At 44.1% G+C, this 23,906-nt stretch overlaps 1 protein-coding gene across 1 annotated transcript in view; it reads left to right on the top strand.

Annotated features, from left to right (window-relative positions):
* LOC137537858 (mucin-5AC-like) overlaps nt 1-23,906 on the top strand; it is a 343,296-nt gene that overhangs the window by 98,779 nt on the left and 220,611 nt on the right. The window contains exons 15-19 of the mRNA XM_068259808.1: nt 8,794-8,958; nt 9,043-9,137; nt 19,663-19,789; nt 21,154-21,409; nt 21,945-21,997. Of these exons, the coding sequence (XP_068115909.1) occupies nt 8,794-8,958; nt 9,043-9,137; nt 19,663-19,789; nt 21,154-21,409; nt 21,945-21,997 (696 nt within the window). The remainder of the gene's footprint in view (nt 1-8,793; nt 8,959-9,042; nt 9,138-19,662; nt 19,790-21,153; nt 21,410-21,944; nt 21,998-23,906) is intronic.

Consider the following 23,906-nt stretch of genomic DNA (forward strand, 5'->3'; position numbering starts at 1 on the left):
GAGAATGTTTCCCTTTTGAATAACTGCATCCCCCCCCCCTTTCAGTGTAACACCCAGGGCCGGCGCTACCATTAAGGCAAAGGAGGCAGCTGCCCCAGGGCCCCAGAGCTTGTAGGGGCCCCCAGTGGCTACAAGAGGAAACATTTTTTTTCAAAATCGGCCTTATAGTTTTTGAGAAAATCGATTTTAAAGTTTCAAAGGAAAAAAAAACACATTTAAAAACCTGTCGACTTTAATGGTTAATAGCAAATTCACCTTAAATGCTAGACAGCCTAAATTTGCAGGGTATGTTAAGGAGATTATTAGGAATAAGAGGAAAAAACAATTTTTCAAAAAGACCTTATAGTTTTTGAGAAAATCGATTTTAAAGTTTCGAAGGAAAAAAGTATACTTTTAAATGCGGTAAATGTCACTTGTAGTAGCAAACCTAACGGTAGTGTAATTTTACATGCATCAAACGAAAGCGCAATAAATTTCCTGACGGGGTTTCCAGGGGGTCTATACGCAGCCGCAGCGCTTTGGCCAGGGATCGCTATACAGCCGCAATATGGCTGTATGAAGATCCCTGGCATGTTTTCCTATTTTCCCAATTTTTTTTTTTTTTATGTTTAGAGTGTGGGAATTTTTAAAAAAAATTGTGGGGTCCCCCCTCCTGAAACTTTTTGACCCCTTGTCCCCCATGCAGGCTGGAATAGCCAGAATGTGGAGCTCCGACCGATTGGGGCTTCACACCCTGACTATACCAGCTGCAAAAAAGGTCTCTTAATGCCGATTTGTGTTCCGGGGTATATGTTGGGGGGGGCCCCCCAGGTTTATTTTGCCCTGGGGCCCCATTGTTGCTTAAACCGGCCCTGGTAACACCCCCTTCCTTACCCCCATAGCAAGCATGGGCAATACACCTCCACGCTCCATCTAGGTTCGTTGTTCTGCCATACTCACCCCCCCACCAGTCCCTGACAGACCTGACCCCCCCTTCTCTTAACCGCTTAAAGGAGTACTGTAGGGGGCAAAGGGGAAAATGAGTTAGACTTACCCGGAGTGTCTAATGGTCCCCCGCAGATGTCCTGTGCCCACACAGCCACTCACCGATGCTCCAGTCCCTGCCACCGGTTACTTCCGGAATTTGCCACTGCGCCTGCACGACCTTCTCCCCGCTGACATCATGGGAGCGTATTGCGCAAGCACAGTATGGCCTGTGCCTACGCAGTACGCTCCGGAGACATCCGTGGGAGTGAAGAGAAGGCCTCGCAGGCGCAGTGGTTTTCCGACTTGAAAGTCGCAAATTCCGGAAGTGAACCGGCGGGGACCGGAGCATCGGTGAGTGGCTACGCGTGCACAGGACATCTGTGGGGGACCATTAAAAGCCCCGGGTAAGTTCAACTCTTTTTTTCCCCTTTGCTCCCTACAGTAATCACAGGCTTACACCCCGATATTGACCAGGCTATTTTTTTTACAACTCAGGCCACTGCAGCCTGCTGCAGGGCCATACAACTTAGCACACAATTGAATCTTGCCCCCCTTTTGTTGCCACCAACAGAGCGTTCTGTTGGTGGCATCTGATTGCTACTGAGATTTTTTTTTTTTTAATTAGCTTTATTTTTTTTTATTTTTTAATAAAATCACGTATTTTATTTAAATAATTCTCCTACCCTCCCTACCCCTGAAGAGCCAATCAGAGCTGATCACCTCTCATAGGCATCAGGGATCTTCTTGTGGCACACTCGAGGGGATAGCTCAGTGACAGAGCTGTCCCCCATACAGCGCTGCAGTAGATCGCAGGGCTGTACATGTAAATAAACTATTTTTTTTTTTTTATGTGTAACAGCCTGCCGCCTACGATCGCATACAAGCAGGCTGGTCTCGGAACTCCGCTCCATCATTCAGTGTAATCTCCTCCCCCAGGGCTTGATGCCAATCGGCATTAGGCGGTCCTGGAAGAGCCACCTTGCAACCGCCCATCGGCGTTAGGCGGTCGCAAGGAGGTTAAAGTGTACCTGAAATGTTATTATTGGGTGTATTTATATTTACCTGGGGCTCTTTCCAGCCCCATGAGGTGTGTGTGGACTTCCTTGCAGACTTTCTGTTCACTTGATATTCCCCCCTCCCCCGGTAATCTGAACAATCACGGCCAGCCATGCGCTTCTGCATATATGTGGCCCGGCCGCTACTAAACAGGTGCGGAATGCTCTCCGCTACAGGAGCACTACAGGAGTAGACGCATGACACAGAAGAGCGCGGCCAGCCAGATATTACTGGGGGAGCATATCAAGTAAATGAAGCAGCTGGCGAGGGAGCCCAGGCACCTCATAGGACTGGAGGAAGCTCCCCAGGTAAGTATAAATACACCTATTAAAGGGAACCTAAACTGAGAGGGATATAGATGTTTCATTTTAAACAATACCAGTTGCCTGGCAGCCCCACTGATGTCTCTGGCTGCAGTAGTCACTGAATCACACACCTGAAACCAGCATGCAGCTACTCCAGTCTGACTTCAGTCAGAGCACCTGATCTGTATGCTTGTTCAGGGGCTGAGGCTAAAAGTATTAGAGACACAGGATCAGCAGGAGAGTCAGGCAACTGGTATTATTTTAAAAGGAAAAAGCCATATCCTTCTCACTTTAGGTTCCCTTTAATACTGCCTCTAAGAGACCCGAGCCTAATGCTAGGTACATACTATACAATTTTCTGACTTTTTTACTGTCAGATTGACTATTTCCGATCTGATTTCCGATAGATTTTCCATAGAAGTGAACAGAAAGTCAATCAGAAAATCGATCAGAAATCAGATTGGACCTGTTGGAAATAGTCAGAAAATTGTATAGGGTGTACCTACTGACCTGGGAGAGGGATAAGGAGGCTGATTTCAGTCTGAGTCAGGACTGAGTCATGATTTCATTTTAAACAAAGCCAGTTGCCTGGCTCTCCAGCTGAGCTTTCTGGCATTAGTATGCCTGCATCAAACACCCGAAAAAATCAGGCAGCTAATCTTGTCAGATTTTAAGTCAGAAAAATCTGATCTGCATGCTTGTTCAGGGGCTATGGCTAGAGGCAGAGAATCAGCAGGACAGCCAGGAAATTTGCATTAGTGAATAAATTATGGCAGCCTCCATATCCCTCTCAGGTCAGTTGTCTTGTAAAAAGTTGTCTATAAAAAACGGGGTGCACACTTCGGGAAAAAGTGTTGCATAGCAACTGGACAGTATATTAGTGAACATTGAGGGAAGACCTCTACAAAAAACCCTTTACTGAAAACTCCTAATTTAAACCACGTGGGGCTATCGTGTCCATACGGAAGATCCAGGCTAACTCCGATTGCAGAAGTTTCTTATCCAGATCTCCACCCCTCCTCCCTGTTCTCCACTGTTGGAGACCCCAGAAGGAGATAGCCAGTGGTGCCTGCTCATGGTGGGTATTCATATGCCTGGCTATTGGGGTGTCCCTTTTATGTTTGATATCCCCCACATGTTCTAGTACCCTATCCTTTAAAGCCTGTGTTGTTTTTCCCACATACAGGAGATCACACTTTACAACTGGCCATGTACACTAAACCTTTTGTATTGCAATTAAAAAATGACCTGATTTCAAACTCCCTATTAACTGACTTTGCCCAAAACTTGTTGCGTTTGGATATGTATAGGCATGCCTTGCAATGTCCACATTTGAAGGTGCCTGATGGGTTAGGTGGCAACCAATTTAAATCTGTCCTTTCTGCCTTTTTTTCTGTGTATGAACTGTGGACCAGGATGTCTCTGAGATTGTCGGTGTGTCTGTAAGTAATCGAGGGCTTGGTTGTCAGATGTTTGGTCAGGTCCTTATCCTGATGCAGTACGGGCCAGTAGTTTTCCATGATCTTGTAGATCTGATGTGACTGTCTTGAGAAAGAACCGATCATTCTCAGTGTTTGGTGTTTTTCCTGTCTGCGGGGGGATCAGTATAAGCTAGGGTACTCTCACGTTTACTGTTTTTGGCCCTCTTATACGCCTTCTCAATGGTATGCGTGGGAAAACCTCTTTGGTGGAACCTCTCTCTTAAGAGGCTACTTTCTTCCTCAAAATTTTTCGCAGTGGAGCAGTTCCTCCTAGCGCGGAGGAACTGCCCCACTGGAATACCAGCCTTTAGGGATCTGGGGTGTGCGCTATCCCAGTGCAGGAGGGAATTAGTAACTGTTGCCTTTCTAAAGATTTTAGTCTGTAAAAGGCCATCTTCCCCCTTCTCGATTTCCAGATCAAGAAACGATATTTTGTGAGAATCAATTTCAAATGTGAAGTGCATCCCTATATCCCTATAGAGGGCTGAGACCCAGTGGCATAGCTAAGGAGCTGTGGGCCCCGATGCATGTTTTACAATGGGGCCCCCCATGCACTCTATACATAACAATTGATACGGCGCACCAAAACCTGCCAATGGCAACTACAGTGTCAGAGGTGCAAGAAGGGGATGGGGAGCAGTTTGTTAATGATTACCACTATTCAAAGTATCTATAGAAGTGATTATTATGAGCACAGGACAGGACCAATAGAGAGCTAATACTGCAGTTCAGGGAGAGCCCTTCAGGGCCCCTCTGGCCCAAGGGCCCCGATACGGTCGCTACCTCTGCACCCCCTATTGCTACGCCCTTGCTGAGACCCATGAAATGCGTTGTCTACAATTAACCACTTTAAGATAAAGACTCTTTATATCCTACTTGAGTGAGTCTTCTTTGGTGGTAAGACACCTCTTTCTATATTACTGTACTATTATCATACTTTGGTGTTAGAGGGCCTTGTACCACCTTTGGTCTGCTCTGTGTCTGTACAAAGATCATTTCATTTTTTTTTATCAATATCAATGTTTCCAGAATGAACCTTCCAGTTTATAATTGCTGAACGATATTACAGGTTTATTGACTAAACTGAGGTGAATCAGAATAGCATGCGTACAGTTTTATGCATGGTAAGTGAAGTGTATTGCAATGTGGTAATAACACATGCACACGTTAATACGGTTGAACACATCCAATAGTAATATTGTGCATATTGCCTATATTAATAGTGTGTAACAATGCAAACACACCTGAGACGTCATTTGTACATTATGCATAATCTACTACTGCACGATAGTAATAGATGTTAGCTATAATTAGTTATACATGGTAATGTTTTCTCTAAACACCATGCATAACAGGTGTACTGTATGGATTGCATTCGGCCGCAGTTTAGTGCATTTACCACTATGTGTTTTTTTATGGAGACCCAACCTCCACGCTAGTTTACATGGTTCAATGATAGCATTACAGTGACTAGAGTCTATTTACTCATTTATACTAGAGCAGAGAGAACTCCCTGCATTATGTTTAAATTATTTAGCTAAAACAAACAAACAAAAAAAACAAAAACAAAAAAAAGATGGTGGTGCATCAGTATTTACAGAAAAAAAGGACAAACACTAAAAGTTTAGTACAAAAAGTGCTGACTTTCGCTGCCAGCGGTTTAAACATTAAAGGACACCCGAAGCGAAAATAAACTAATGAAATAAACTATTGTATCTATCTTCTGTCTCCTAAAAATTACTTTTTAAGATATTCCAGAGTTTTGTTTTATGTTTAAATCTACTTTTTAATTTTTAACTGTTTTATTGTTTTTGCTCAATGACACATTTATTGAAGTATGCCAGAGATAAAACCTATGAACTATTAACCCCCTTTTATCTCTTTCCTGCTCTCAGAAGCCATTTTCTGCTAGGAAAGTGTTGTATAGTTGAAATTTCTTATCAGTGAGGGTTACACTGTAATTACTTCCTGTCTGAGTCAGGACTGAGTCAGCCACTTACATACCTGATGTGGAACTCTTTCAGGCAGAGAAAGAAAAAAAGGAACACAGCATAGTTATTAGTGTGCTTGGCACTGTACATATCCATATCTATCTCATTACGTCACACGTCACTTCGGGTATCCTTTATTGGCTGTGTGTGTTATTTTAATGATTTTGATGGGACAGTAATTGTTAGTCCCCTTTATATGAGCAGCTGAAGGCTCTCATGCATCAGCTGGGCACTTGTTAGCACTTGGTATCCGGGGTGGACAGGTGGCCCTCCCATGGAGCCACAGTAGGACTACAGCAGTGCTCAGAACCGCATGTTAAGCACTGGCACACATTGCAATACACTTTTTCTCCTAAGATTTCTACTAGGTGATATTTTCACACCTTATCAATAAAATGCCTTTTAAACCACCAGCAAGCAAGAAAATTGCTGCATTTTAATTGCACCTTTATGGCACTCGTGGGGGGCAGATGGACATTAAATTCCTCGACAAGTGCATCAGCCTCCTGTCTGAAAGGGCCTTATACAAGCTGTACACTGACTACCTGTTGCATCAAAGTGTCATATCTTCAGTGGTGTCCCATAAAAAGAAATAATAAAATATTTACAAGAATGTGAGAGGTGTTTTCACTTTTGTGAGATACTGTATATTGATTTAAAAAAACTGTACAAGCCCTTGCACACCGGATAATGTTTTGCGCGTTGTTTTTGTTTTTAAAAACCGTTTCGATTGACTTGTATTAAAATTGCAGTAAAATCACATCAAAATAGCCGCGATTGAGATTTCTAAAAAAATTGCAATTGTGGCAATTTTTTATGCAATTTTACCGCAATTTTAACTACTTAAAGGACTTACGAGGCAAAATAGGTTAAAAAAGGTAATTACCTGCATGAAATATCAATGCACGGAGGACGCCATCCGCGCCCTCCGTGTTTTTCCGCCGGGTCCCCGCAACTGAATGTCCCCCCCCCCGGGCCGGTCCCGACCCCACAGACCGGGTCGGGCTCTCCTGCCTCTTCCAATATGGGCGACGGAGCTAGCCGCGGCTGCGCAGTCTGCATATGCGCGAGTGCGGCTGCGCAGCTCTATGGCCAACCCCCCGATCCACGCTACAGGCTATTTCCTGTTGCGTGGATCGGGGGGGTTGGCCCTAGAGCTGCGCAGCCGCACTCGCGCATATGCGGACTGCTCAGCCGCGGCTAGCTCCGGAGGCCATATTGGAAGAGGCAGGAGAGCCCGACCCGGTCTGTGGGGTCGGGACCGGCCCGGGGGGGACATTCAGCTGCGGGGACCCGGCGGAAAGACACGGAGGGCACGGATGGCATCCTCCGTGCATTGATATTTCATGCAGGTAATAACCTTTTTTAACCTATTTCGCTTCGTAAGTCCTTTAAGCCCTCGGCCGTTTTCACTTTATGCATCCGAGCCATGTTCACCTCCCATTCATTAGCATATAACTTTATCACTACTTATCACAATGTACTTATCTATATCTTGTTTTTTCTGCCACCAATTAGGCTTTCTTTGGATGGTACATTTTCCTAAGAGCTACCTTACTGTAAATGCATTTTAACAGTAAGAATAAGAAAAAAACTGAAAAAATGCATTATTTCTCAGTTTTCGGCCATTATAGTTTTAAAATAATACATGCCTCCATAATTAAAACCCACATATTGTATTTGCTCATTTGTCCCGGTTATTACACCGTTTAAATTATGTCCCTATCACAATGTATGGCGACAATATTTTATTTGGAAATAAAAGAGCATTTTTTTTCCGTTTTGCATCCATTACTATTTACAAGCTTATTAAAAAAAAAAAAAAAAAAAAAAAAAAAAGAAGTATTTCATCTTTACATAGATATTTAAAAAGTTTAGACCCTTAGGTAAATATTTTTTTTATTATTATTAAACATTTTATGTGGGTATTTTTGGGAGGGTGGGATGTAAATAGTATTTGTTTTAGGTAAATATATGTGTATTTTTAATTTTTTTTACATTTAGATATAGTTTTTAGTTTTTGGCCACAAGATGGCAACCTTGAGTTTGTTTACATGACGTCACTCTAAGCGTAACATGTACGCTTAGAGGGATATAGGAGGGAGAAAAAAGTGAAGCTTCCGAGAGAAGCTGTCGGTTTTACTGCGGGGGAGAGGAATCAGTGATCGGGCACCATGGCCCGATTCATTGAATCCTGGGCTAACGATCCGTGGCCGATCGCGCGCGTGCACGTGCACGGTCGGCCGCAGGAGTGCGCGGGAGCGCACATGGCCTCCTTGACGTAGTTCTACGTCAAGGAGGACAAAGTGATTAATGCAAGTCAACAGAAGCAGTTTAAAAAAAAAACCTGCAAAAGGCTTTCTGGGGTGTCAGGGCCCTAAGACAAGTATTCTGGGAAAATGTTGTATGACATCTGCCTATGTGTGACAAGACAATCACTGTATCTCTCTTTCTGTCTGTGCTTTAAAGTACACCTGCAATGAGAGGGATATGGTAGCTGCCATCTTTATTTCCTTTTAAACAATACCAATTGCCTGGCAGTCCTGCTGATCTCTTTGACTGCAGTAGTATCTGAATCACACACCTGAAGCATGTAGCTAATCCATTCTGACTTCAGTCAGAAACATCTGATCGGCATGCTTGTTCAGGGACCATGGCTAGAAGTGTTAGAGGCAGAGGATCAGCAGGACATCCAGACAATTTGTATTGTTAACAAGATATGGAACACTAATTTTTACTTATTGTTAACAAGGAAATAAATATGTCAGCCTTCATATCCCTCTCACTTCAGGTGTCCTAGCAACATCAAAAGAAAAGACAGTCAGTGAAATAATATAATGTATCTCCTGTCTACAAGATCCTTTTTCTAACTTCCATCCTGTACATTGAGCTAACATCACAATTGCTGCAGCACCAGAAATATGCATACTCTTTGTTGTTTTTTATAGTTAAATCATCTCCAAACCTATTCATATTATCAACATTGTTTTAAAGGTCTGTGCGGAAATTTCAATAACATCCAAGCTGATGATTTTAAAACTTTGAGTGGAGTCATTGAAGCAACCGCTGCAAGCTTTGCTAATACATGGAAGAATTTAGCCAGATGCCCAAACATTAAGAATAACTATGATGATCCATGTTCCCTCAATCTGGAGAAGGGTAAGTTTTTATATAGTGTGACTTAAATATGATGGCAAAATAAACAGGTTTTACATTGTGTATTTTTGTCTTCACACCCCTCAGAAAAATATGCGCAGTACTGGTGTGCTCTGCTTACCTCTCCAACTGGACCTTTCTCTACATGCCACAGTGTGGAAAGCCCTTCTCCATATTACACGGTAATTTCCCTGGGAATCTTTGTAGAATGCAAGCTTGGGGTTTACACTCACTGATGTGAAGTAAATTTGAATTCGATGCCTAAGGCCCCGTTTACACTTAATCAGTTGGTACGCAATTTTTTTTCTTCTCCATAGCAGTGCATTGTGAAAAAGATTTCAGTTAAAACGCGTTAAGTGTGAAAGGTGCCATAGGAAAACATGGGACTTACTTTGAAAATCAGTTGACCTTTCAGTTATAACTGAGAGCAACTGATTCAGGGGTCACATTTGTCTTTCAGTTTCTACACTTCGCAGAAAACTGAAAGACAAGTGTGACCCTGCCTTAGAGCAGCTAATGTAATTTATAGAGAAAACTGACAAATTGCCCAACATGTCAGTTTTTTTTCTGCGTGCAAAATCTGCATTAAAGTGTGACCTTGCTTATTGATTAACATGAGGTCTTTCTGTGCAGAAAACGCGTACGAAAGCCGGTAAGTGTGGCCCCTGCCTAAAGAGAACCTGTACTGAGTAAAAATATTTAAAATAAACACATGAGGTAACTTCAAATGAACATTAAATAGCTACCTTGCCATCAGTTCCTCTCAGAAGCTCACCATTTTCTTCTGACAATGATCCCTTCCAGTTCTGACAACATTTTGTCAGAACTGAAATATATCAGTTGCTGTCAGTTATATATCAGTTGCTGTCAGTTATAGAGTTATAGCTGAGTGGACAACTGATATGCCCGGTAATGTCCATGTTTCCCTATGGCTCAAGTGGACGATGTTACCGTTTAACAGTGTGCTGACCAGAAAGCTGTTATGGGGTAATGGCCATTTTCAAAATGGAGGACGGAGAATTCCCTTGATCACAATGGACATACAGGACGCGGGAGAGGAGAAAGAGATTGAGGAGTAGACTACACAGGAGGTAAGTATGACTTGTGTATGTTTATTTTGACTTTTAATTTTCAGTTCAGGTTTTCTTTAAGTGTAAACGGGGCCTAATTATTGGATGTGGCTGTGGAGTATGGAGGTGCAGCATTTTGCTTTGCAGCACATCATTCGTCACCACCATTGCTCCACCATTGACCAGCTAAACCAAACCAACACCTTATTGGTAAATTTGCTTTCTGATGTCTAATCCCACTCTTCTCTCAAACATTCAGCCACATGCAGGGGGGGGGGGGGTAATTCTCTGGGTGACCAATCACCCCCTCCGCTTTTAAAACACCCTGAGAGCAAAGAGGTCCCATACAGGAATTATAGTGTAACCATCCACGCAGCTGTGTGGGACCAGGTAAGATGGTGTCCCCCTCCCATAAGAGCCTGGGGGGGCTGTAGTATTGCCGAGCAGATTTCAGCAACATGTATCAGTGCATTAAACACAGGATAATAGGCAGTACTGTCTGATGCTCCGCAGCAGTACATCATGACAATGCACTGTTGCACACATTTTAGGCTTGATTCACTAAACCATAATAAGCCATATCATGGCCATTTTCGCGCGCATTTTCGTGTTCACATTAATTATCGCGTGACAACACGGCCGTTTTCATGCAAAAAAAGAAAAGGACTATGCATAGGGAAGGAGGTAGAGAGGTGTTTGGAGAGGGGAGTGAGCCGCTTTTTCATCAGCACATGCCTACAGTGCCTTATGGTAAATCCGGCCCTAAACATTTGTGCAGTGGGATAGACAATTGGCTTCATTTGAGGTAAACTGTGCATGCTCTGAAATTATCACCAGGGTACAGCAGGGTGACAGGGATTGCATTGGCAATGAAATTACATATATATGAAGGTTGTTACAATCATTTTGGCAAAAAAAAGAAAGCAGCTACTAGTAGAATATTGGTAAAATTACCAATCTTCTACTATTGGGCAGTGCATCATTTTAATAGTAAAACATAGATAATTTTTACCAATATTTTAATATCACCTAACCCACCCTCAACCAATGCCTAACCTTAACCGAACTCCTGGAAAATGCTTCTCTGCCAAAGATTTCCACAAACAGTTTTTCTCCTTCAGACAAACCTACTATTCTAATGTTTGAACTGCAGTTTCTGTTTTTGAGGTCCTCATGGTGCTCGCAGGGTGACTTTACCTCCTACTACGTTTGAGTCAGATCGTACTGCATGGACCTCACCTGAAGTAGTCCTATGCGGTCTTCTGTCTCAGTCACTCTGATTCTAAGTGTGTGCATGTCTGCTCGGAGGAGGGAGACATCCATCCACACCTCCTTAGGCTTGGCAGTGATGGTGGTGAGTAGGGATGCTTGTTCGGATTCTGCGGAAATGCAATTTCCAATCGGACAGGCAAAAGACAAAAGACTTGGCACTAGACGCGGCAGGTGGGCTGGAGCCACTGGTGCTATAGGGTACGTGCTGCTCAGGTGCAGTAACAATTTGCCGGAAGAGAAGAAAGAGAGGCACCGTACCTATGTTACACCTTTATTGGGTTCCAATGGACATCACATATGCGGTATGCAGTGGGGGTTAGGTGAGGCCTGACAGCCGTTTTGCGTACTAACGCGTCATCAGAGGCACTAACCTAGTTAGTTAGTGCCTCTGATGACGCGTTAGTACGCGAAACGGCTGTCAGGCCTCACCTAACCCCCACTGCATACCGCATATGTGATGTCCATTGGAACCCAATAAAGGTGTAACATAGGTACGGTGCCTCTCTTTCTTCTCTTCCGGACAATTTCCAATCGAAAAATTGATGATATGCACATGTGTGCATTCGTGTGCATGTCACAACTCGTAGTGCGCATTTGCAGGGCATTACTGGCCACAGTTCTGATTGCTCTTACGAGAGAACGGAGGAAGACAGAGCTGAATGAGTTGGGAGCCATGGGCATGAGGACTGCTCCTTATACATGACTGCTCTCCCCATTTCTAACAATCTTCACCTCCGTAATCCTTGAACTGTGGCATATGAAGGGCCACTGTCAATGAAAGTTTGTGATATTTTATCATGGATCTGCTCTGTACATTTCCCTTTGAGAAACAGGCACTTGGGATTACGGTCCATTGCTCTTCCACATTGAACTTCTTTGGAGATGCTGCCATGTGCACCAAAAAAGAAAGATAAGTTAAAATCACAGGTAGTTGATTTTTGCACCATTGCACTTTTATGCTCAGTGTCTGCGAGTTTCACATGTATCTCTAGTTGTGGTTATAACAATATGTGTCTGTAGGACTGTTAGAAACTGTTCTAAATCACCTTGCTTCGACACCATCAACTTCCTATAGTTGCGTCTCACAGACTGGGAGATAACTTGACTCTCAACACAGCAAGCAGGAGATAGACTTTTCTCAGGCTTCTTCAATGGTTACGGAGTTTATTCAGGAAACAGAAATACAGATAGATACAGTTCATCATATCCTAGCAAGCAAAGCAGATCTTCATGTTTCTTGGCATTGCAGCTCTTGCCTAACTCCCTGCGGAAGTTAGGCAGGTATTCTTATATCTACTCTATGTTACACTAGACTACCTATGTACAGCATACATCATATCAGATTACAGAAAGGAATGAACATACTTAGAGGTCCCAGTCAGCCTTGTGAGCTAGTGCGAAAGTAAGAAGCAGAGTGAGCGCCAATAGCTCACTCGCCTTTTAATACCGACTAGGAAAGAGTTAAATATGACATCATCTTCGCCATCCCCTAGATCAGACTATTGGTGGACCCACTCGTGGTGTCATCATACCCACCTACTCGATTAATATTCAATGAGGCTTTTGACATACATACAGGAATGTGAGTGTTTATAAAACATGGCTGATGTTTATTGTTCTAGTGGCGTACATGCCCAGGTCAGGGAGACCTGTGGCCTTGTCCATAGAACAGCTTCTTGGTATGTTCTAGTTCTGCTGACAGAACTGCAGATTTTCTCTCTAAGAGAAAATCCCCTTAAAGAGCAGGTCTGCTCCTCAAGCCTTTTTGACTAACTCAGTCCAAATAACTGAGGCCTACTTAAATTATAACAATCCCCCCTAAAAAGGCTTGACCCGCAGATCCCAGCTTCTGAACCCACCCGTGTTCCTTTCTTTATGTTTCACTTTTCGATGTTCGTGCTCACACAACTTCTCTGCTCTAGGCGGTTATCCCTGGAAGAGAGAGAGCAAGACCTCTTGATCTTCCTGTAACCAGGCTCTCTGGGGAGGCCCTACTTCTAAGTCCCTCTATACCACATGCTCAGCATTTGCGTCACTTGCGTATCACTCACAAACTTGCATGACCACAGAAAAGTGAAACTCGTTTGTTTGTTACTCAATGGAGCAGTGCCAGGTGCCTTCTAAAAGAGCGCCTTTATACAATCAACTCCATCACCGGTACTACTAAACCTATACCCGTAACCCTGTATATCCCTTAATTTGAAAATATTGGTTCATGAGATTGTTTATGAGGCACCAATCTCTTGACCAGGTTAATTTGTTTTACGTAATTTTAACACACAACCTCACCTGGATAATGATGCCTAAAGTTGTCATCCCTATCCAGACGACCAGTGGGTGTAGGAAGAACTTTTTAACTGCAGAGGCTCAGTCCATGTGTCCCTGGAACATCACCGGAAGCCTTTTCCACCAGGTCAGACTGGAACTCACCTGCTTATTTTTGTGTTCTACCTCGTTAAGATCACCTGGATCATGGTGAAATCTTACCTCTAACTTAGTGTACTGTTTGTTTAACCGTTGTATCAAAGTGTGGTCGTCTTGGATCAACCCCTGTTCCCCTCTGTCCCATGTTGTGTTCTCTTTTAGGAGGGGAACTTCCCGTGAAACTTTGAACTTTAGAGTTCTCTTAACCATTTGAGAAATAACGTCATCAAACCTGGATGACTGGATCCATATGGGATCTCCGCTTACCCAATATGTTCCCCTTGACAGATCCCCCTTATTGGAACAATTATGAAAATGTACCTTGAATGTGTCCTTAGACATGATGCTAAAAAAACAAACCTTTCCTTCAGCCACCGGAACTATCGATTTGGCTTCAAGGTGGATCTTTTGAATGGTAGCCTCGCATTCTGCGTTATTGAGCCTGCAGGCTTCTTCACTAAATTTGACTTGCCCCGGCAAACACAGGTACCTCTGTGAGAATTGCCCGCATGAGGACAACTCTACTCGTTTCACCTCCCCGTCTAGCACCAAAAAAGTTTGACCTCTCAGGTCATGGTGTAAGACATGTGTGGAGGTGGGAACTAAGGAAGTGGCGGTGCCTAAAGGAATGTTGCACTGTTTCCATTTGTTCACCCAAACCTCTTGAAGCTTCCATGCAAAAGATCCTTCTCCAGAAAAATCGATATACCTCCCCTTGTCCAATCTCAGTTGGACAGGATCTTTAAGCATCTCCCTGACAAAATATGTCCCCAACTGTCCTGATTAGACCTCTTCCCCCCTTATGTCCTGAGGCACAATATGTACCAGAGGTTGGGAAGACTGTACTCTCTGCAATCTTTCAATTAAGAGTACCTCTTCACTTACCCAACTAGCATGAGGATAAGCGGCTGCATACGGACTGTGTAATATCGTCCCCTGTTGTGACCCATGTAGTGTGGATGGGGTTCCCTGTGTTGGCTTTCCCTCCCCCGGGACCGCTCTCCCCACCCTCTTTGTCACCTGGAAATGTGGCTCGATCTCGATTTTTACTTCTTGTTTCGAGAACCACCACCCCTCGGCTTTCCAGCCTTTACGTGTGTATAGTTGCTTCAGAGGCACTCTCTGTTGGTAGTTCCAGAGTGTGATGTTTTCCCCCGCGTCTCTCCGGCAGGAGAATTGACGCCTCCTACTCGTTCCTCTCCAATCTGGAACCATCTCACTCTGGATAACCAAGACAAGGTACCCCTGAATCACACACTCCACCTTTTGCATGTGCCCATTGTACTGCAATGTACCTTTTAACAAAACTTTGGATCGGTGCATCGATTCTGGGAGTGTGGCATTCAATATCAGATTTACACTGCCATTCAATTCCCACTGCCCGCACACCTGACCCTTCAGACCTTTCACCCACATTGTGCCATGAAATTTGTTTTCACCTGGCACAAGTGCTCTTTTCCTCCGTCCCTGCATGGTCCATCTGTGCCAAGCGGAGGGAGGTGTGAAAGGATTAGTACCTTTGTCACCAAACATTAACATGCTTGGGCCTTGCATTCTCATTAACCCCTTATTATACATGAGAATGTCCTCTCTTCGTTCTCCTAGGACGAAATGGCAACCTAGGATCACCATCAGCACGGTACTCTTCATTATAAAAGCACCACCTTGGGAAAGAAAAACATTAGCAATTTGCACTATGCTTTGCTCAGTCAGTTTTTTTAGTCGTTTTCCGATCTCAGGAATCTCGTGTTTTAGTCTCTTTCCAATTTCAGGAATCTCGTGTTTTAGTCTCTTTCCAATTTCAGGAATCTCGTGTTTTAGTCTCTTTCCAATTTCAGGAATCTCTCTTTTCTCCAACCTCAGATTGGCATCTGGAACCTTTCGCTTATCCGACTGACATCTCCATCTTTGCTGCCAGCACTGCAACAGTCTCGAGTCGATATTGCCAAACTCCTGAAATCGAAATACAAACAAATCAATTCTTATTAATGATTTGGGATTCGCCCTGCGGCTTGTACTCTGTACACTTTAAATTGATCAATCTATACCGTAATTGATCTCGTTGCTTTATGGTTCTCATGAACTCTGTTTACTCTTTTTGGTAGATTGGAGTTAAACCTCTCTCCCCTACCTAAGTACTATCCGAAGTACTTACCTGTGTAAAATATGCTCCCGCGGACTTCCCCTTTGGAAGCTCTCACCTCATTGCAAGCTCCCTCCACATCCCCCCCTATCTGTCCATGCGCGGCCGTCGCATGCACAGATTACGGATGCCACACCTGTTGTTGCTTTGCAGGTGAGCCTACAATGCTCTTACTCATTATCGCATTTACTTATCTAGAACCTCATTGCGATACCAGCTCTGCTTGAAGTTCTGTGTGTTGTACCCTCTGACCAATGTTTGCCGTGCTACTACCCCCATACTACAAAAAAAATGGCTTCCTCCCTATAGGAAGGAGCATTTCGCACTTAAACTACACAGGGTGCAGGGCTAAGCATTCCAGCATCCAATGCCTGTATGCAGATCCCTGAATGCCCACTTGGTAGGGAGTCGTATGGCAGACCTGTCCTGATACACTGTCACTCTGTAAATGGCAATTCTTTCATCTTTATAATTGCCCCATGAACTGTTGTCAGTTCTTGTTCTTTGTGCTACACTTGATAGGAGCTGGTAAAAAAAAAAATTTGACCAATCAGTGGGCGGAAAAAAATGCACAAAAAAACAGCCCCAGCCCAGCATAGACCTCTTAGTCAAACTCTGGACCTGTCCACGACAAAAACTGGAAAAAAACGTTACCGCTGTGCAGCAGCGGCGACGGATACCTGGATTGGTCAACTCCCTTTTTTTTTCCAACTCCGGCACCCCCTTGATGCACTGTCCCCCCTTTTCTCTATTGGGAACTCATGCTGCAACACCCATTAAGGTGCCCCACTTACAGGAATAATCCCATAAGCAACTCAGTACAGACCCTTTCCTGATCTGCGCTGCTGCGTGTCTCCCTGCACCTAGCTGGGAAACACTTCCTATCCGTGGCCATGCTAGTCTTACAGTAATAGCTTGGTGCACGTATTCTGGCATTCCTTTCCATGGACCCAGGGAAAAGCTCTGGGGAAATACTTTGGGATCCGAGATACTCAGTAGAATGTCTCTGTATTTCTACCCCCCTCTCTTTCAGCTGCTCTGCCCGGAGCCGCGAGCACAGCCTGACGTGACGTGGATCCCCCAGCCCCTCCTCCCCCCTGCCATGACGTGTGGGAGTCATGACTCTTGGGGGCGGGCCCTCTCCACTGCCGCCATTTTGAGTCCTGGACTGCCAGCTAAGATGGCTGCTCCCATAGAAACCTCTTAATCCTATAACCATTAGGAGAAAAAACAAACTCAAACAGAACAAACATTTTATGCATAGTTACACACAGCATCGATACATATTGCAAAAAGATCAGCATTCCGCCACACATACTGCCTTCACAACCGGAGAAAAAAACCTTGTCCCAGCTGCAATTCTAAATACTATCCATCTTAGTATCACCCAGTGACGTGGAAATCTCTCTCACTACATCGCAGACATAACTCAGAACTGCCCGAGCGCGCTATACAACTCCAAACCACTTTAACTGTTACCATCCCAGCCAGAAACTTCTTCTGAGACGAACATTTATCAGCCGGAGCTGACCAAACAACATTAAACATATGCAGACATTTAGAAACATTTTAGCAGCACTGACTGGAAACGCACCGAGGAAAGACAAACAAAAAACAACTCACCCATTATCTCAGCTGTAGCTATAACCTGCATCCTACTGTCACAGCGACCCAGAGCCATGGGCTGTGCCTTCCTGTCTCCCCAGCTCACCGAAAAAAGAGATAGAAAAAAAAAAAAAAACAGCTTACCACTGTCTCTCACTCTCTTTCCTTTCTTCCCTCCCTTCCCTCTCCCCCCCATCCACTACTAACAGACTGAAACCCTGCTGGCTTCTCTCTGCCGCGGGCCCCCCCCCCCCCCCCCCCACCCACCTCTGGCATCCTTCCCAGTCTCTGGACAGGGAGAAAGAAAAACAAAAACAAAAAACAGAAAAGGAAGAAAAAACGAAAGGAGAAAAAAAAATGAAGCACGCAGCCTCCAAGCTGCAATTAACACAGAATGTACATATTAACCACTCCATTGTTATAACACCAGTAACACCAAATACAACACAGATAACGCCATGAAACAACGTAAATCATACATGCCTGATCTGCGGACTCTTCGCAATTCACCAGCTTTCGCAACTTTCCCTCCGCGAAACTCAAATTGGACTCCGGAACGTCTGGGGGGGGGGAGGCCTCCCACCTTCCCTCACAGCGGATCGATCTCCAGCGGCAGTTGCGAGCAGCCGTAGCCTCGGAGGGTTCCTTCCGACCCAGGTTTAGGCTTGTAACTGTGTGCACATTCAGTTACATTGTAACATCCAAGAGTTTTGCCGCTGATTCCTCGAATTGCAGCCCGTGTGCTCGGCTCACGCACACTCCCCACACCAGCTTATCAGGTTGATAAGCTTTTCCAGTCCGCGTCTATTCCGCTTGTGTCGCTGTGGAATATCTTGAAAACTTTTTCGGCCCCTCTCCCCGTCTGCCTGGTTTGCTAGGCAGCGCAGGGTTCATCGGCACCATTGTTAGAAACTGTTCTAAATCACCTTGCTTCGACACCATCAACTTCCTATAGTTGCGTCTCACAGACTGGGAGATAACTTGACTCTCAACACAGCAAGCAGGAGATAGACTTTTCTCAGGCTTCTTCAATGTCTACGGAGTTTATTCAGGAAACAGAAATACAGATAGATACAGTTCATCATATCCTAGCAAGCAAAGCAGATCTTCATGTTTCTTGGCATTGCAGCTCTTGCCTAACTCCCTGTGGAAGTTAGGCAGGTATTCTTATATCTACTCTATGTTACACTAGACTACCTATGTACAGCATACATCATATCAGATTACAGGAAGGAATGAACATACTTAGAGGTCCCAGTCAGCCTTGCGAGCTAGTGCGAAAGTAAGAAGCAGAGTGAGCTCCCATAGCTCACTCGCCTTTTAATACCGACTAGGAAAGAGTTAAATATGACATCATCTTCGCCATCCCCTAGATCAGACTATTGGTGGACCCACTCGTGGTGTCATCATACCCACCTACTCGATTAATATTCAATGAGGCTTTTGGCATACATACAGGAATGTGGGTGTTTATAAAACATGGCTGATGTTTATTGTTCTAGTGGCGTACATGCCCAGGTCAGGGAGACCTGTGGCCTTGTCCATAGAACAGTTTCTTGGTATGTTCTAGTTCTGCTGACAGAACTGCAGATTTTCTCTCTAAGAGAAAATCACCTTAAAGGGCAGGTCTGCTCCTCAAGCCTTTTTGACTAACTCAGTCCAAATAACTGAGGCCTACTTAAATTATAACAAGGACATTTTCTAATTTTGGTCTGCTGTTAATCACAAAACATTTTATACTATGAAACAAATTTTGTTTTTAATTATATTACCTAGGGCTTTAAAACCCTATTCATCATTTATCATGCACATACTGGGCTTGATTCACTAACCGGCACTAAGTGTTAGCGCCTGAATAAAAATTTTTTTTCCGGCGCTAAGCCGGTTAGTGTACCTTATCTGAGTTAGTGTGCCTTATATGAACTTAGTTCCCCTTAAGTAGCTTTGTGCACACTAAATAGCTTTATGCACACTAAAAGATGCGCAAAGCTACATCGCACACTACAGATAAGGCACACTAATCTCAGATAAGTTTAGCGCTGTAGTTTGTGCCCACTAAGTGATAAGGCACACTAACCGGCTTAGCGCCGGTTAGTGAATCAAGCCCATTGTCTCTAATACATTGCTGCCATGAAAACATGTACTTTAATACACTTAAAAAAAGGTCAATGGCATATGTCTTCTGTATTGTAGAACTGTTTGACAGACACCTGCAGCTGCACAGACAGTGAGGAGTGCATGTGTGCTGCCCTGTCTTCTTATGCATTTGTCTGTAGTAGGAAAGGAATTACTCTCACTGGCTGGAGACATAATGTGTGCCGTGAGTATTACATTTGCATTATATTCTTCTTCATTTTATTGTGGTTCTATTGCTAACCATTCCTTTCTTAAAAGTGTTTTTTTACACGAAAACTTGTCACATATTTGGACAAAAAAGCATAGCAAATGATGCAAAATAAGTTAACTTGAATGAAAACTATTGTAAATAACTTTTAACACCCATAATCATAACTTGTCTCTATCAATTTGAGGTTCTCACAGCTATTTAGCAAATACACAGCCTTCAGACACACAGATCATTTAGAATGTATATTTGCATCAATCAGCGAATCAAGGTGTTTATTCAGCAGTTACATGAATCAGGAAGCAAGAATATCATAGCATATCGTATCATGAGGCAGCAAGCAAAGTAAAAGAAGCTAGCGAAACTAGCAGTAACCCCCTATAGGATTACTGATACATCTCATATACAGTAAATATCTCCAGCTTAGCAAGTGTTTTTAATCAGTCATATCCCACTGTAGGTGGGTTGTGGGGGGATTATATGGGTTAGCTACAATATAAGCTTTCCATTGGATTCTACAATTGACGTACAATCCTCCCAGCATGCCATTCAAGTCTTGTTCTGGGTTAATGCTGACATGTACCCTGATATTTCATGGAAAATGTTATTCTCTTAAGCCCGGGAAAGTCCTGAAATGTGTTCTGGCTTCTCCCGAACTGTACAACATGTAGCTGAGATCTGACATTACTTCTGACAAGGTTGTTTCATTAGAATGAGTTTCTCAAGAATATATGTTTTAAGGCAGAACTCAACATTACGTCTTCTGTTGAATCATTGGTTCCTAATGAATGAGGATCTTACATTGCAAGAACCTCACAGATTTCTACCCATCAGAGATATGGACTGCTGAACTAAAATGCAAATTTCAACTAGAGCTTGAGATATACCCTCCTATCTTTCAGGTTTCGCTGCTGGCCATTTAACCTTATAGATAAATTAGTAAACCAATGGGGAAAGCTAAGAATGTCAACTCACTTTCCCTTTTAATGTTATTTCAGTAACCTGATTATGTAGAACCACTAATCTTACATGTGACATTTTTTTCAATGTCACTTCTGACTGTGACATCCACTACCTTTGCTACTTTTTGTTTGTTTATCTTTTTCTTTTTTCTGTGAAAAAATATAACCCACACATCAAATTCTCTCTCTTTCTTTTCCCTTCTTTATCTCTAATACCCTTCTTATGATTTTTTCTTGCACTTGTTTTGTGTTTTTCCTTTCCCATTTTCTATTACTTCTTTTGCTTTACCAACTCTGCACCAACATGCTCGCTGATTAATTCACATAAGAATCTGTAATATTGGTGATTTATTATCTGAACTATTACTTTTTATACAGAAAAATACTCAGAGAGCTGCAAGACATCCCAGAAATATGAGTACGAAGTGGCTCAGCCCCAGCCCACATGTCGATCTCTCAGTGGGACAAATTTCGTACATGGCCAACATTTTGCTTCTGTAGATGGCTGCATCTGCAGTAATGGCACTTACCTGAATGACAACGGGGACTGTGTTGTGCCCAGTGCCTGCCCATGCTATTACCAAGGCAGTGTCCTGCAGTCGGGTGAAATGATTGAGGAAAATGGAATGGCTTGGTAAGAATTTACAATATTTTTACACATATTTAACTTTTTCTAAATTTTCTATTTTATTAAAATAAATGAATGTAGGTGACATTTTACTATTTGGCCACAAGATGTCCTCACACATTATTTCCTATGAGAGTGCCAAAAGTACGCTAACAGGAAGTAGTATGTGGAAGTGTTACTAATGACCGTGGCATCTTATTGATGCTGGCGATCATTCACACGGGGACTTAGATTAATGAATGGGATCTATATGGGCGGCGACAAGTACCTGTGCGGGTGTGTGAGCCGGAGCAGGAGCTGAAGCCCTGCGGGACATAGATATACCGTCTCAAACCACTGTGGTTAACGGATTACTTGCAAACATATGTTTAAAAAATGCTAAATTAATTGTAAAAAAAAAATAATAAATCCTAATTTCAGGAAAATTAAATAAATTGAATTATTTTAGTTTTTGTTTATCATCAATTTCATCACTAGTTTGTATAAATATCAAATAAATAAAAAAACAGCAATGAGTGACGATATTATTTTATTTTTACAGTACCTGTGACAAAGGACATTTGAATTGTATGGGAAAAGAGATTAAAAATCCAGGTAAATCTATCATCTAATATTGTTAAAACGTGAAACCTACCATCATTTTCCCTCCTATCAAAATAATCAAATTATGGATCATGTGACAGTATTAGCTTTGGAAAATGAAGAGGAGGTGACTGTGCACCTTAACTACTTCCCGACCGCCGTATAGACAAATGGCGGCCGGGAAGTAGACGCCGCAAGGACCGCCGTATTGACAAAATGCGGCGGTCCTTGTTTGGGCATGGGCGGAGCGATCGCGTCATCCGTGACGCGATCCTCCGCCTCCGCCTGTCGCCGCTCACTCGCCGCAACATCCCGCCGGCCATACGGAAGCGCCGGCGGGATGTTAATCCGACGATCGCCGCATACAAAGTGTATAATACACTTTGTAATGTTTACAAAGTGTATTATACAGGCTGCCTCCTGCCCTGGTGGTCCCAGTGTCCGAGGGACCACCAGGGCAGGCTGCAGCCACCCTAGTCTGCACCAAGCACACTGATTTTCTCCCCCCCCCGCCCCAGATCACCCACAGCACCCATCAGACCCCCCCCTGCCCACCCCCCAGACCCCTGTTTGCACCCAATCACCCCCCTAATCACCCATCAATCACTCCCTGTCACTATCTGTCAACGCTATTTTTTTTTTATACCCCCCCCTGCCCCCTGCTCCCTCCTGATCACCCCCCCACCCCTCAGATTCTCCCCAGACCCCCCCCCCCCAGACCCCCACCCCCATGTACTGTATGCATCTATCCCCCCTGATCACCTGTCAATCACCTGTCAATCACCTGTCAATCACCCATCAATCACCCCCTGTCACTGCCACCCATCAATCAGCCCCTAACCTGCCCCTTGCGGGCAATCTGATCACCCCCCCACACCAATAGATCGCCCGCAGATCCGACATCAGATCACCTCCCAAATCCATTGTTTACATCTATTCTCTCCTCTAAACACCCACTAATTACCCATCAATCACCCATCAATCACCCCCTATCACCACCTGTCACTTTTACCTATCAGATCAGACCCTAATCTGCCCCTTGCGGGCACCCAATCACCCGCCCACACGCTCAGATTGCCCTCAGACCCCCCCTTATCAATTCACCAGTGCATTCATTACATCTGTTCTTCCCTGTAATAACCCACTGATCACCTGTCAATCACCTGCCAATCACCTATCACCCATCAATCACCCCCTGTCACCCCCTGTCACTGCCACCCATCAATCAGCCCCTAACCTGCCCCTTGCGGGCAATCTGATCACCCACCCACACCATTAGATCGCCCGCAAACCCGCCGTCAGATTACCTCCCAAATGTATTGTTTACATCTGTTATCTTCTCTAAACACCCACTAATTACCCATCAATCACCCATCAATCACCCCCTATCACTGTTACCTATCAGATCAGACCCTAATCTGCCCCTTGCGGGCACCCAATCACCCGCCTACACGCTCAGATTACCCTCAGACCCCCCCTTATCAATTCGTCAGGGCATTATTTACATCTATCCTTCCCTGTAATAACCCACTGATCACCTGTCAATCACCTGCCAATCACCTATCACCCATCAATCACCCCCTGTCACCCCCTGTCACTGCCACCCAACAATCAGCCCCTAACCTGCCCCTTGCGGGCAATCTGATTACCCACCCACACCAATAGATCGCCCGCAGATCCGACATCAGATCACCACCCAAGCGCAGCGTTTACATCTATTCTCTCCTCTAAACACCCACTAATTACCCATCAATCACCCATCAATCACCCCCTATCACCACCTGTCACTGTTACCCATCAGATCAGACCCTAATCTGCCCCTTGCGGGCACCCAATCACCCGCCTACACGCTCAGATTGCCCTCAGACCCCCCCTTATCAATTCGCCAGTGCAATATTTACATCTGTTCTCCCCTGTAATA

Source organism: Hyperolius riggenbachi, chromosome 11 (assembly GCF_040937935.1).
Source record: "Hyperolius riggenbachi isolate aHypRig1 chromosome 11, aHypRig1.pri, whole genome shotgun sequence".
NCBI classification, from domain to species: Eukaryota; Metazoa; Chordata; class Amphibia; order Anura; family Hyperoliidae; genus Hyperolius; species Hyperolius riggenbachi.